Source organism: Podarcis filfolensis (genome assembly GCF_964270895.1).
Source record: "Podarcis filfolensis genome assembly, chromosome: 13".
NCBI classification, from domain to species: domain Eukaryota; kingdom Metazoa; phylum Chordata; class Lepidosauria; order Squamata; family Lacertidae; genus Podarcis; species Podarcis filfolensis.
In genome coordinates this window covers 43,400,751-43,416,521 of record NC_139615.1, presented here as the reverse complement: position 1 = coordinate 43,416,521, position 15,771 = coordinate 43,400,751, and the positions used below count along the sequence as shown (strand labels likewise).

Sequence of the window (15,771 nt, the reverse complement as noted above, 5' to 3'; positions counted from 1 at the left end):
TCTCAGGGACAACGAAATTACTTGACTGCTCCATAAAAACACTAATTAAAACAATACAGTATAGTACAGCAAGGAAGATTAGATGACTTTCAAAGTCCAGGCTTCCCATTCAGGGCCGAGATCGCTCTGGAGAAGAAGCTGTTCTTAAGACGGCTCGTTCTTGTCTTCATCGTCCTGTATCTCCGTCCTGACGGCAGGAGCTCGAAGAGACAGTGACCAGGATGCGATGGATCTTTTACTATGTCCAGTGCCTTCCTATGGCACCTTGTGGCATAAATCTGCTCTAAGGTGGAGAGTGGGCAGCCAACAATGCTCTCTGCTGCCTTAACAACTCTGCACAACCCCATCCTGTCCTGGGTAGTACAGCTTCCGTACCACACACATAAGCCATAAGTGAGCACGCTCTCAATGGCACAGTGATAGAAGGCAAGCAGCAGTTTCTGCGGAAGATGGTTTTTCCTTAGAATTCTCAAAAAGTACAGTCTCTGCTGCGCCTTCTTCACAATACAAATATATGTGCAAATGTGTTTCTGAACAGCGACAGGAGATTTGGAGTTGCAATTCTGTGATCACTTGAGATTCTGCAGCGGATTTCATTTCATTTTTAATTTGTATACCGCCTTTCTGTCCTACAGTACCCAAGGCGGTTTACAAGCTGAAGAAACAAAAAAATGTACATCTTATAACAATCCAATGCAATACAAAAATATGATAATAAAACATAACTTTAAAATAGGCAGCCTACATCAAAAAAGTAACATTCAGCAAACATTAGAATAGTATAAAATAATATCAACATATAAAAGTTAAACAGAAATCCACTCAACAGTTACAATAATATCTAAACTATAATCAATAAAACGGCAAGCCTCAGTACATAAAACAATACAATACACATTGAGAAGCAGAGGGTGGGGCAAGGCAGGTGGAAGGAGGCCTTGCTTGATGGAGTCTCTCCCCTCACTGTCTCTTTAAAATAACAACAGCAACAACAACAATTTTTATTTATACCCCACCCTCCCCGGCCAGAGCCAGGCTCAGGGCGGCTAACACCAATAAAATCACAGTAAAAACATAATAGGGGAAAAAGAAAAAAACCAATTTAAAATACAGGTTAAAATGCAATTTAAAATGCAGCCTCATTTTAAAAGTAGCCGATAAATCAAGACCATAAGGGGAGGGAAACATAAGGGTCAGACTGAGTCCAAACCAAAGGCCAGGCGGAACAGCTCTTCAGTACAGTCAAACCTTGGATACCGAACGCCTCCATTTTAGAACTGACTCCCAAACACTGAAAACCTGGAAGTAAATGCTCTAGTTTTCGAACCTGTTTTAGAAGCCGCACCTCGGTTGTCGAACGTTTTGGAAGCTGAACGGGCTTCCGGAACGGATTATGTTCGACAATCGAGGTTTGACTGTATTGCTGCAGAAATTCAGAATCTCTTAAGTATCGGAAGAAAAGGAAAGCTGGCAGGCTCTTGTTGCAAATGAGAGAAATAGGATCTGGGGAAAATCAGGCTGTGCTATGTGGTCAGCAGGGCAAGCGTCCAAGATTTGGGGAGGTCTCCGTGGCTGGAGGGAGTGGGGGCTAGGTTCTGCCAGGGACCAGGAGGTGCTTGTGTTGCTGGATGTGTCTTATGCTGAGAAGGTGGAGGATCTGACACCGAGACGTTCTGCCCTTTTCCTGTCTACACCAGGACTGCTAACGGGATATGGTTCCACACTGTGGATTGGGCTTAATGATCTGGACCTCAACGGGGGCTGGCAGTGGTCAGACAACTCACCTTTGAAGTTCCTTAACTGGGAGAGTGGTAAGTAAGAAAAATACCAAGAGGATGGGTGAATTATCCCAGTGAATTGACAAATGAGCCACATGGCTGGCATAGGCTGTTGGTATTTTCTGGAGACTAATTTTACGTGGGTGGCGCTGTGGTCTAAACCACTGAGCCTCTCGGGCTTGCCGATCAGAAGGTCGGCGGTTCGAATCCCCACGATGGGGTGAGCTCCCATTGCTCGGTCCCTGCTGCTGCCAACCTAGCAGTTCGAAAGCACGCCAGTGCAAGTAGATAAATAGGTACCACACCGGTGGGAAGGTAAACGGCGTTTCCGTGCGCTGCTCTGGTTTCGCTGGCCACATGACCCGGAAAAACGTCTGCAGACAAACGCCGCCTCCCTCGGCCTGTAAAGCAAGATGAGCGCCGCAACCCCAGAGCCGTCTGCGACTGGACTTGACTGTCAGGGGTCCTTTACCTTTACCTTTTTTAATTTTACAGACTCCTCTTTACAGTATTGAAAGCATAGATCCCTTCCTGAATAAAACCAAATGGATAAATAAACATGCAGGGAATTCTAACGTTTCCATCATATATAGATTCCCACTAAGCTGAAGCCAGATAAAGTGTAAAAAGCTTCATCCTGGCTTTGCAGTTTATGTAGCAAGATAGAAGCATGTCCCGCCATCAGCCTGTCTCATCCCGCTACAGGGGGATTTTTTTGCAAACCCTCTAACATCCCAGAGAGGAAAATGGGGACACGTGTCTTTTTGGGGATGAACTCTCGTGGGAGCCAAAGCAGGGCGTCCCGGGATTCAGTCAGAAGCCAGGGTGGCTTCTGCAATTTCGGCATGGACAGTCAATGGATATGATATTGTGCTGTGGGTTCAGGGGCCACATTAATGCTCATCTGTGCATATATTTCATTTATTAGTTAAATTTGGGGTGGGTGGGGAATCAAAACTAGTCTGGGGACAGAAGAGAATCTGGTGACATGACATCACAGCCACCAGCCAATCGGTGCTATCCACAGCCATCTTCTTGCGATACAGGTTTGCGGCTTGACCCTGGAAAGGAAAAGGTAGGTTTGGACTGAACATGTTTCAAGTCTCCTTCGCTGTGCTGTAAATGTCGCATTTTGTTTTCCTCCTTGCTCATTCTCGCTGTCGCTGGAGAGTGGAGACCCGAGGGTCAGTTTTCGGTATTTCAGCCGTGAGTGCACACAAAGGGCAATTGGTCTTAAAATGTGCTATCACGTTTTATTTTATTTATGAGTAGGAGTAGTGCTACTATAAATATAAACTGCGTTTCCATGTGCTGCTCTGATTCACCAGAAGCGGCTTAGTCATGCTGGCCACATGACCCGGAAGCTGTACGCCGGCTCCCTCGGCCAGTAAAGCGAGATGAGCGCCGCAACCCCAGAGTCAGTCACAACTGGACTTAACAATTAGGGGTCCCTTTACCTTACCTTAGTGCTACCTTAGTGCTACTTTTTGGGATACAAAGTGTTGTGACACTTCTGATATTGGTTTGGCCAAAGGTACCCCACAAATGTCATCCCTCAGCAGTCACTTGAACTTGGGTCACAGTTGGCAAATCGAGCTCATCTGTGCAGTATAAATTCTCTCCTGCCTTCAGTGATGTAGCTGGATAATTTAAAACCCCAGACTTTGTGACCTTTCCCCCCTCTTCTTCTTTTTTGCAGTGGGGGGCTTTTGATGCCCATGTGTATTATGGGCAGTTGTGAAGCAGACAATTCACATTTCTCTTCTCCATCCCCTCCCAGCTCCACTCCATACTTTTCAACTGCTTCTAAAGGTAAAGGTAAAGGGACCCCTAACCATTAGGTCCAGTCGTGGCCGACTCTGGGGTTGTGGCGCTCATCTCGCTTTATTGGCCAAGGGAGCCGGCGTACAGCTTCCGGGTCATGTAGCCAGCATGACTAAGCCGCTTCTGGCGAACCAGAGCAGCACACGGAAACGCCGTTTACCTTCTACTTGCACTTTGAGGTGCTTTCGAACTGCTAGGTTGGCAGGAGCAGGGACCGAGCAACGGGAGCTCATCCCGTCACGGGGATTCGAACTGCCGACCTTCTAATCGGCAAGCCCTAGGCTCTGTGGTTTAACCCACAGTGCCACCCGCGTCCCTCAACTGCTTCTATGTTTCTGATAAATCAGAGCAAGAAACACTTTGTGAATTCTGATTTTTCAATTTTTTTAAAGGAGCATGTGGAGTTTCTCATTTTAAACTAGCCGTCTGGACTACGGGAATAAAATGAGCTTTGCTTATGCTGAATGCATTTACTTGGGAATAAGCATCATATTTGCTTGTTGTGGAAAAGGATGTAATGGTTCTTAAGTAAATAATGAAACGAGCATTCTGTAAATATGTGCATTGGTTCTTGGCCATTTCTTGACCCACAAACACACACTCTCCCTCTCTCTATATATATTCAAGCAAGAAGATCAAGGGACGAACCTGGATACCTCAGTTTTTTAGAGCATGGGTAGGCAAACTAAGGCCCGGGGGCCAGATCCGGCCCATTTGCCTTCTAAATTGGGCCCGTGGACGGTCCGGGAATCAGCGTGTTTTTACATGAGTAGAATGTGTGCTTTTATTTAAAATGCATCTCTGGGTTATTTGTGGGGCATAGGAATTCGTTCACCCCCCCCCCCAAAAAAAAACAGTCCGGCCCTCCACAAGGCCTGAGGGACAGTGGACCGGCCCCCTGCTAAAAAAGTTTGCTGACCCCTGCTTTAGAACGTGGTTGAAGGTTTAAGTACTTAATTAAGTACTTAAAATTAAGTACTTAACCTGAGGTACCACTGTACTTAATTTGTTCTGGAGGGCCGTTCTTAACCTGAAACTGTTCTTAACCTGAAGCACCACTTTAGCTAATGGGGCCTCCTGCTGCTGCCATGCCGCCGGCCGGAGCACGATTTCTGTTCTCATCCTGAAGCAAAGTTCTTAGAGAGCCAGTGTGGTGTAGTGGTTAAGAGCGATAGACTCGTAATCTGGGGAACCGGGTTCGGGTCTCCACTCCTCCACATGCAGCTGCTGGGTGACCTTGGGCTAGTCACACTTCTCTGAAGTCTCTCAGCCCCACTCACCTCACAGAGTGTTTGTTGTGGGGGAGGAAGGGAAAGGAGAATGTTAGCCGCTTTGAGACTCCTTCGGGTAGTGATAAAGCAGGATATCAAATCCAAACTCCTCCCCTTCTTCTTCTTCTTCTTCTTCTTCTTCTTCTTCTTCTTCTTCACCTGAGGTACTATTTCTGGGTTAGCGGAGTCTGTAACCTGAAGCGTCTGTAACCCGAGATACCACTGTAAATGCATAGGCTGCCTCCACACCATATATTTAAAGCACAGGATTCCACCCAGAATCCTGAAAACTGTAGTTTGTTATGGGAATTATAGTTCAGTGAGGGCATGAGCTACAGTTCCCATGATTCTTTTTTTTGGAGGGGGGGAGCCATGTGTTTTAAATGTGTGTGCGCAGCCTTTGTATTTGAGATTCAGAACTGATCTCAGATGACATCCTCTGGTGTGGTTTTGCCTCCTGCCGCACAGCAAAGCCACTCTCAGGCTGTGCTTTTCTAGGTAAATAACAGCCGTAGTTGCAAAGGTTGGTGATCTCCCCCTGCCGCCCCTTGCAGATCAGCCTGACAACCCCAGCGAAGAAAACTGTGGGGTGATACGGACAGAGTCGTCAGGGGAATGGCAGAACCGTGACTGCAGCATGGCCCTGCCTTACATTTGCAAGAAGAAACCCAATGCCACTTCTAATATATACTTCTTACGTGAGTAATATGGAGAAAGCGATTGGTTTGACGTGTGTGTGTGTGTGTAATGATCTGAAAGCCACCTATCTCGCGCCTGCCTTTCTGCAACCCCAACAGCTATTGGCCGAGCTGCTCTGATGTCACGGAATGTCCGTGGAACATGTGCTGACTGTTTGGAGTGGAAGTGAGTGTCGGGAACGGAATGCTGCAAAGAGCGCAGCTTCTGTGAGACGAGTGAAAGGGCAGTTTAACTGCGGTTATTTTTTCTCCTGGCTGAAGCTGAACAGGAAGAGTAGGCCTAGGGGAAAGCATGACTATAAAGCAGAGAGTGGGCAGAAGAAGCTTTCAGGCAGTGCTGTTGAGAGAAAGACAAAAGCCTGAGGGGAAAATGAAGGAGGGAGACCTGGTGGAAAACATCTTGCTGGATTTAGGGGCAGAAATACATGGAGTTGGTTGGAAGGAAGTAGGCAAGCAATGTCGGTTTGTAGAGAAACTGCCAGGCAGTCCTAGAGGGTCTAAGTGAGGACGGAGGGGAATTTTACACTTTCATCTGCATTGGCTGCAGGGTCTGTAGTTTGAAAGATTTTATTAGCTCTCTGTCAGATGGAGCCTTTTGGATTCATATATTTATTTACTTTATACGATTTCTGACCTGGCCCACCCTGTAAGGCCCCATACAATCAAAACTAAATAAAAGAAGGGAAAGGGTTTACAGTCGTACCTTGGAAGTCAAACGAAATGCGTTCCAGAAGTCCGTTCGACTTCCAAAACGTTCGGAAACCAAAGCACGACTTCTGATTGGCTGCAGGAAGCTCCTGCAGCCAATCGGAAGCCCCGTCGGATGTTCAGCTTCCAAAGATAGTTCGCAAACCGGAACAGTCACTTCCGGGTTTGTGGCGTTCGGAAGCCAAAATGTTTGAGAACTAAGCTGTTCGAAAACCAAGTTACGACTGTGCATGCAAAGATAAAAAACCAATAAAACAGTTCCAATCAAAACTGGAAGTGAGTCCTTCAAAAAAACCCCAACCCATTAATTGACAGAGGCCAGAGTTAAAGAGGTGAGTCTTTTCAGCACACGACAGAACCTAGACAATGAAGATGCTTGCTAGTTTGTTTGTGGAGGGCATGTGAAATTTCTGCTTTCCTGGTTGCGGATCTTGGGTGTGCGCTCCTAATTAAAATATCGCTCCCACACCTTTCCCCGGATACTGCTTACTCAAAGCTTTGCTTTTCCTAATTGCAGTGGAGTCTGATGTGAAGGTTGACTGTGATCCGAGCTGGCAGCCTTTCCAGACCAACTGCTACCGCTTGATCAGTGAAAAGAAGAGTTGGCCAGATGCCAAAAAGACCTGCTTGCGGAGCGAAGGGGATCTGGTCAGTATCCACACCCTCAACGAACTGGAGTTTGTTACCAAGCAAATCAAGCAAGGTAAGCAATGCTGTGTCACATGTGCTCTCTCTGTGTGTGTGTTTGCTTGTGTGTATGTGGATTATCCCATAAAGAAGGCCGATCACCGAAGAATTGATGCTTTTGAATTATGGTGCTGGAGGAGACTCGTGAGAGTCCCATGGACTGCAAGAAGATCAAACCTCTCCATTCTGAAGGAAATCAGCCCTTAGTGCTCACTGGAAGGACAGATCCTGAAGCTGAGGCTCCAATACTTTGGCCACCTCATGAGAAGAGAAGACTCCCTGGGAAAGACCCTGATGTTGGGAAAGATGGAGGGCACAAGGAGAAGGGGACGACAGAGGACGAGATGGTTGGACAGTGTTCTCGAAGCTACCAGCATGAGTTTGACCAAACAGTGGGAGGCAGTGGAAGACAGGAGTGCCTGGCGTGCTCTGGTCCATGGGGTCACGAAGAGTCGGACACGACTAAACAACAACAATAACAACATGTGGATTATCTCTGATTTAACTTTTTTTTTACGAGAGGAAAAGTTTAGTTGAATATCGAGCAATGACTGCTGTAGAACCAGAGTTGCTCCTTTTATATCTGCACACACTTCCAAAATGAATCAAGCCTAGGATCAGCTGATTCTCTCCAGGAGAAGCTGGCTGTGCAGAATGCTGATTGGCTGGCTCTTGTGACAATCACAAAGCTGCCTCCGTCCCATCTCGCCATCCAGATTTTTTGGGACAATCTTGAAGCTATTCACCTTGAGCACAGGGTGTTAAAAAGGGAGTCTTTTAGAAAATCTGGATTTTTATTTTTTTTTAAGCACTGAATAAATGTTTAATGGATAAACATGCCGCGGGGTCTGGAAAAATCATTTTGAAATGTCACAGTTTGGAGGAGCAAAATCTGCAGTGGATCGAGGAGAGTGAAGGTTACGGGGAGGAGCTACAGCAGGGAAATGCTCCCCTACTTCTGTAGGGAGCTATGTCTGCCTCTTCCCCAAGTTTGCAGTCCTCATGAGGATCAAGTGTTTTGCTAAATGCTCACAAACTGGAGGGAACTGGTTGGGCAAAGCACGCGTGGGTGCATTGTGTGGGGCAGTCACTGGCAGATGAAGAGGATTTTTTCTTCTTCATTTAGTAGAAATCCTCCCTTTCCCTGCTTGCTTTGGCAGATGTCGAAGAGCTATGGATTGGCCTGAATGATCTCAAGCGGCAGATGAGCTTTGAGTGGTCAGACGGCACGCCAGTGCAGTTCACATTCTGGCACCCCTTTGAGCCCAACAATTTTCGAGACAGCCTGGAGGACTGCGTGACGATCTGGGGACCGGTATGTGTAAGAGCTGGAAGTGTAGCCTTATTAGACGTTACCGATTGGTGGGCTCTGCGTTGCTCCTGGATGGGAGGAAGGAAGTCAAATGACACCGAGGGTTTGTTCAGAGAAAGAGTTCTTTATTTCTGCTCTCTGGAGCAACAGAAAGGCGCTTGCGTGGTCAGTCCACAGCAAGTCCAAAGAAATGAGAAATTTCATGCAGTATATATATCCTCCAGGCACCTTCTCCCCCCTTCCCCAGGAATCCAGCCACGTCAGCTTGTACACACAGGTTGACATCACAGATGTTCCTGCTCTGGTACTCTTAACCATAAAAGGGTTTTCCTTCCTGTACTCCTGACCATAAAAGGGTATTCCTGTTCCTATACTCTATCTTGGAGCAAGAGGTCACCAACTCTAAGAACACACTCTGGTGCTGTTCCCGGACTAGGTCTGTGCGTCAGAGTGTGGTCAGGATGTAAGATAAGACCCAGACGCATCATCCCTACTCCACTGGAACAGCCAAGGTCATCCATTGCCGTGACTGATAAAGGAGAGAGCTGTTTATACAGCTGTGTTCTTGTTATGCATTTGCTCAACAGCTCAAGTTAATGCATTTTAGAAATGCTCCCTTGGAGAAAGAAGAAAAGCGGGGTTTTGGTTCCCGTTTCAAACTGACTGCACAGAAACCCATTCCTTCAGAAGGATACCCATCACGAGAAGGGGACATAGCTCTGAGCATACAGGATAGAACCCTCTTCGTATCTGTCATGCAGCACTTAGGAATGCAAGCTTTCATTAATTACAGATTGCAATTGATTGGCGAAACTTATATTTGTAAATATGGCTCCTGGGCAAACCTGAGCTGACAGTTAGCAAAGTTGTTGGAATTCAGAGCCTTAAAGAACAGGCAGTTTTGCGGGCCGTCCTGCAACTGGGTCAGCTCCCTCATCCTTTCAGTACATTGGATGGGAAAAGAAACTTAGTGATAATAATAATAATAATAATTTATTATTTGTACCCCGCCCATCTGGCTCGGTTTCCCCAGCCACTCTGGGCGGCTTCCATAGAAAACCAAAAATACACTAAAATATCACAGATTAAAAACTTCCCTGAACAGGGCTGCCTTAAGATGTCTTCTGAATGTCAGGTAGTTATTTATCGCTTTGACATCCAATGGGAGGGTGTTCCACAGGGCAGGCGCCACTACCGAGAAGGCCCTCTGCCTGGTTCCCTGTAGCTTTGCTTCCCGCAATGAGGGAACCGCCAGAAGGCCCTCGGTGCTGGACCTCAGCATCCGGGCAGAACGATGGGGGTGGAGACGCTCCTTCAGGTATACTGGGCCGAGGCCGTTTAGGGCTTTAAAGGTCAACACCAGCACTTTGAATTGTGCTCGGAAACGTACTGGGAGCCAATGTAGGTCTCCCCTTTCCCACTTGGCCACAAAGCAAGTGTGTAATGCAAATTGTTTTTCTTCTAACAGTAAGAGCCTGTGGACAACTAAATTGGGTAGTAGTGTCCAGGTGAAATCCCAGTCAAGTGAGAATCTCGGGCCCAGAGGCTTAATTTGGCCCCAGGCTCCTCTCTGGCCCTCAAGGCTATCCTCAGGCCACCACCCCCTCTTCCCAGGCCACAGCCCTTAGTGGTCCTGGAATTAACTCTGAGCATGCTCCTTGCTGGAGGATGGAGAGGGATGGGTGAATGTGAAGAAACTAGTCTACAGTACTCTGCAAAGGTAAAATTCACATATGTTGTGCTGCCTGCGTTCCTTTCTGGGTAACCACCTAGCCATTGCACATGGTCCAGAAGGGAATATAGCTCTCGGGTCGAATAATAAAAATAATCAATAATAATTTATTACTTACCCATCTGGCTGGGTTTCTCCATTTGTATCCTACGGTAATGATAAGTAAAGGTAAGGTACCCAGGTGGTCTAAACCACAGAGCCTAGGACTTGCCGATCAGAAGGTCGGCGGTTCGAATCCCAGCGACGGGGTGAGCTCCCGTTGCTCTGTCCCAGCTCCTGCCAACCTAGCAGTTCGAAAGCACGCCAGTGCAAGTAGATAAATAGGTACCGCTGCAGCGGGAAGGTAAACGGCATTTCTGTGCACTCTGGTTTCCGTCACGGTGTCCTGTTGCGCCAGTAGCGGTTTAGTAATGCTGGCCACATGACCTGGAAAGCTGTCTGTGGACAAACGCTGGCTCCCTCGACCTGAAAGCGAGATGAGCGCTGCAAGCCCATAGTTGCCTTTGACGGGACTTAACCGTCCAGGGGTCCTTTACCTTTTTTTTTTTTTTTTACAGCAATGATAATCTTGAACATATGTTTATTTACTTACAGAGTTCCCCCCTTTCCACTACTGTACCTGAGAATAACTTTTGCTGCAATTCTGATTAAGTAAAATAAGGGTAGGGAATAGATCTCAGGACTGATCAGTGGAAAGTGAGGATGTGTAGGAGAAAATTAGACTGAAATGGAGGAGCAGGCAAGATGGAGTATCGCTGCAGAAGGGCACAGAGACAAATAGCCTGGGTTTTTTTGGGGGGGGGGGAGTCTTCTAACCTATGCAGAATTCCTCCGATAAGGCAAGGCTGGGGAAGTTTTGGCCCTCCAGATGTTGTTGGATTCCAAATCCCATCAGCCCCATCCAGCATGATCAGTGGTCAAGCATGATGGTAACTGTAGTTTAGCAGTATCCAGAAGGCCACAGGTTCTCCTCCCTGCGATAAAGGACTGTATTGGTCCTGAGGTTTTTGTGTGTGTGTGTTTGTTTTTTTAAATGCAGTGGTACCTCAGGATGCAAACAGGATCTGTTCTGTGGCCCTATTTGCATCCTGAATGGAATGTAAGATGCAACGGCGCGTGTGCGCGGGTCGCGTTTTGCCGCTTCCGCACATGCGCCTGACGTCATTTTGAGCGCCTGCGCGAGCAGCGAAACCCGGAAGTAACGTGCTCCGTTACTTCTGGGTTGTCGCGGAGCGCAACCCGAAAGCGCTCAATCTAAAGCACATTCAACCCGAGGTAGGACTGTAGAATTAAATTTCATCAGTGCATCCTTCAATGGACTTATTTATTTCCAGTGCTCATTTTAGGAGCTCTCTTTTGCTGGACCAAGGTGAGATTAGGGCAGAACAAACTGCAAGTAATTCTAGTGCTCCGAAAAGAACATAGGAGTGGTGCCCCCACAGTTGCATAATGATTTAAATAATTTGAGTCCAGCAAGATCCGAAGGGCCCTTGGTTGGAGAAAGGATGGACTGGGCATACGCTGTAGGGCGGAAAGCTTACCGTATTTTTTGCTCTATAAGACGCACCAGACCACAAGATGCATCTAGTTTTTGGAGGAGGAAAACAAGAAAAAAATATTCTGAATCTCAGAAGCCAGAACAACAAGAGGGATTGCTGCGCAGTGAAAGCAACAATCCCTCTTGCTGTTCTGGCTTCTGTGATAGCTGCGCAGCCTGCATTCGCTCCATAAGACGCACATTTCCCCTTACTTTTTAGGAGGGAAAAAGTGAGTCTTATAGAGCAAAAAATACGGTACATTTTTTGAAGCTGCTGCCTACCGTGGGGAATTCTTTTCCTTGAGCTGGGACTTTTCTGCCTCTCTCTGTCCAGGAGGGGAGGTGGAACGACAGCCCTTGCAACCTGACGTTGCCTTCCGTGTGCAAGAAGCGTGGCCGCGTGAGCCAGGGGAGAGAAGAAGAGGACCACGGCTGCAGAAAGGTAAAGAGAGCAATAGCGGCATTGCATGCAGAGGGAACAGGGGAGAAGGCCGCAGGAAGGGGAGAAGAGGAGGCTGGGAATTGTGGTCCAAAGGCAGCCTCTTGCACTTCTGGAGAGGCAAAGGATGGGGTCCAAGGCCTGTCCTGCCCAAGGCAGGTGAGGTTTCTGACTCACGAGCAACTGACGAGGAGAATAATAATAATAATAATAATAATAATAATAATAATAATAATAATAATAATAATAATAATAATAAAATTATTTATATCCCGCCGTCCCCAGCCGAAGCCGGGCTCAGGGCAGCTATCAACAATAAAATAATACAACATTTTAAAATCATTTCATTAAAATTAATTCAACTCAAATTGATGGCAACCATTAGGCTAAAGTTCTGTGAAGATTGCCAAAGGAGGGAGTCAGGCTGTGCCCTGACCAAAGGCCTGGTGGAACAGCTCTGTCTTGCAGGCCCTGCGGAAAGATGTCAAGTCCCGCAGGGCCCTAGTCTCTTGTGACAGAGCGTTCCACCAGATGGGGGCCACAGCTGAAAAAGCCCTGGCTCTGGTTGAGGCCAGCCTAACCTCCCTGTGGCCTGGGACCTTCAGGATGTTTTTGTTTGAAGACCGTAAGTTCCTCTGTGGGACATAACCAGGAGAGGTGGTCCTGTAGGTACGAGGGTCCTAGACCGTGTTTTCAAATGCTGCTTTGGAAACACTCATTTGGAGCAGAGCAGTGAACAACTAAGAAACCAGAAGTTCATAAACATTGCTTTCTAAAATAAAAGCAAGATGCGTGTCCTGTACTCTGTTTAAACTAAGCTATTGCCCTTTGAGAGAGACATTGTACCAGCTGCATGTTGTCTATCCAGATGTGTGCTGTCCAGATAGACTTCCTTTTTCCGGCACAGCTCAGCTGTCCAAGTTACATCTTCTTTCCAGCTGGCCAGGGCCGGAATGTGCTCGCCTTTCTCCCTCTGCAACAACAGCGCAAGCTGGGAAGGGGGACATGAAACGTTTCTGTATTAACTGCTTTTAGCTAAGGGAATTCTGGCATTGTCAAGGGCCCTGTGGCACCAGCTGGGACGGGGCAGGAATGTTTGTCTGTGTCAGAGCGGGGTCCCAAGGTGTGAGTGGTGGGGGGGGGTATGGAGCTCAAGCTGCGACTTAGTCCTGCTATGGGTCACAGAAGGGGAGGCAGAGCTGGCAAGGCTAGTTCAAGGAGGGGGTCCGGTTGCCATCCGTGTCGTGAAAACTGACACAGCTCTACACTCCGGTGTGCACACTTTTAAGCCTAGCCTTCCCGTTTGTGACGAGTGCCTTGCAATTGACGGCTGCACCCTGCTCTTTAAAAGTAGAGGTATTTTGTTATGCCAAGCCATGTATCATGCTTCAAACTGCGCATCCTATACTTTGAGCTGAAGAAGAAGAAGAGTTTGGATATCCCGCTTTATCACTACCCTAAGGAGTCTCAAAGGGACGCAGGTGGCGCTGTGGGTTAAATCGCAGAGCCTAGGGCTTGCCGATCAGAAGGTCAGCAGTTCGAATCCCTGCGACGGGGTGAGCTCCTGTTGCTCGATCCCTGCTCCTGCCAACCTAGCAGTTCGAAAGCACGTCAAAGTGCAAGTAGATAAATAGGTATCACTCCGGCGGGAAGGTAAACGGCATTTCCGTGCGCTGCTCTGGTTCGCCAGAAGCAGCTTAGTCATGCTGACCACGTGACTCGGAAGCTGTACGCCAGCTCCCTTGGCCAATAAAGCGAGATGAGCGCCGCAACCCCAGAGTCGGCCACGACTGGACCTAATGGTCAGGGGTCCCTTTACCTTTACCTTAAGGAGTCTCAAAGCGGCTGACAATCTCCTTTCCCTTCCTCCCCCACATCAAACACTCTGTGTGGTGAGTGAGGCGGAGAGACTTCAGAGAAATGTGACTAGCCCAAGGTCACCCAGCAGCTGCATGTGGAGGAGCGGGGAAGCGTACCTGGTTCACCAGATTACGAGTCCACTGCTCTTAACCACTACACCACAAGACCGTGTGCAGATTTTATCGATAAAGCTTTCGGACTTTCCCCCAGCTGAGAGTCCCCAAGGCTTTCGTCTGAAGGCGGGAGCCGGAAGGAGAGACACGAGAAATCTGTAAGATTCCTTAGAATACTGTTTTTGAATTGAATTGATGTTTGGGTGTGGAGGAGGATAACAGAGAGGAGAAGTGGCTGAAGTTTACGAGCATCGGTTTGTTTGTTTATATGCTTGTTTAAATGCTCCCTTTTAAGTAAACCCACTGTTTAGCTCTGAGGGGTGAGAGTAAAAGATTGGCCTGCTAAAAGTTGAACCCAACTTCTTATAAACATTAAATGGCAACCTTTGCCTTTGGACAGCTGGTCCCTTGACTTAGATATGGGCAGGAAGTAAAGCCGCATCATTCCTCAAAAGTTGTGGTGGGAGCTCTGAATTGCTCTCTAGGATCAGAATGCATTGGGATTGTCTGCACCTTTGAAAACCACCATGTCACTAGTTGCAGTAGACACTGGGCTGGTTTCTGGGTCTTCTAGCAGATGCTTCTAAAGTTCCCCTTGTAGATGCTTCCTTCGTTTTTGGTCCTCTGGCTTTTGCTTGGTTCTTTTCCATTGTGTTTGCTACCTTCCCGTTTAAGGAAAGCTTTGTGTGCCTTTTTAAGAGTCCGTATGGTGCCCCCCAGATGTGGTTGTGCCAGCTGGAGCTGATGGAAGTTGTAGTCCAGCAACATTGGGTGCTTTAGTTGCGATTCCTGCATTAATGTATTTTTAATCTTTGTTAGAAGCCGCCCAGAGTGGCTGGGGAGACCCAGCCAGATGGGCGGGGTACAAATAATAAATTGTTATTATTGTTATTATTGTTGTAAGGGGTTGGACTAGATGACTCCTAAGGGGTCCCTTGTAACTCTGAAGAATCTAAAAAAGCCAATGCAATTCTGGGCTGCATCAATAGGAGTATAGCATCTAGATCAAGGGAAGTAATAGTGCCACTGTCTTCTGCTCTGGTCAGACCTCACCTGGAGTACTGTGTCCAGTTCTGGGCACCACAGTTCAAGAAGGACACTGACAAACTGGAACGTGTCCAGAGGAAGGCAACCAAAATGGTCAAAGGCCTGGAAACGATGCCTTATGAGGAACGGCTAAGGGAGCTGGGCATGTTTAGCCTGGAGAAGAGGAGGTTAAGGGGTGATATGATAGCCATGTTCAAATATATAAAAGGATGTCACATAGAGGAGGGAGAAAGGTTGTTTTCTGCTGCTCCAGAGAAGCGGACACGGAGCAATGGATCCAAACTACAAGAAAGAGGATTCCACCTAAACATTAGGAAGAACTTCCTGACAGTAAGAGCTGTTCGACAGTGGAATTTGCTGCCAAGGAGTGTGGTGGAGTCTCCTTCTTTGGAGGTCTTTAAGCAGAGGCTTGACAACCATATGTCAGGAGTGCTCTGATGGTGTTTCTTGCTTGGCAGGGGGTTGGACTCGATGGCCCTTGTGGTCTCTTCCAACTCTATGATTCTATGATTCTAGAATCTAACATCTGGAGGGCACCAGGTTGGCAGAGGCCGATAAATACCAGCCAAAGGTGGTTCTTTGAAAGGAGAGTCATCTGGACTGCTTTGAGTAGCCCAGCTGCCATGTGGGCCATGCCGGGTGTGTGTGTGTGTGTGTGTCTCAGCATTGCTTGGACTCCATGCAGAAGAAAACCCCATGTCTTGCTTCCTGGTTTGCAGTACCTCTCTCCCCTCCTGACCCAAATCCTTCTCCCTTCTCCAAAAC

General features: G+C 47.5%; 1 protein-coding gene across 1 annotated transcript in view; it reads left to right on the top strand.

Annotated features, from left to right (window-relative positions):
• MRC2 (mannose receptor C-type 2) overlaps positions 1 to 15,771 on the top strand; it is an 86,131-nt gene that overhangs the window by 21,570 nt on the left and 48,790 nt on the right. Inside the window, exons 5-9 of the mRNA XM_083582419.1 lie at positions 1,698 to 1,811; positions 5,428 to 5,571; positions 6,797 to 6,982; positions 8,127 to 8,281; positions 11,882 to 11,989. Of these exons, the coding sequence (XP_083438545.1) occupies positions 1,698 to 1,811; positions 5,428 to 5,571; positions 6,797 to 6,982; positions 8,127 to 8,281; positions 11,882 to 11,989 (707 nt within the window). The remainder of the gene's footprint in view (positions 1 to 1,697; positions 1,812 to 5,427; positions 5,572 to 6,796; positions 6,983 to 8,126; positions 8,282 to 11,881; positions 11,990 to 15,771) is intronic.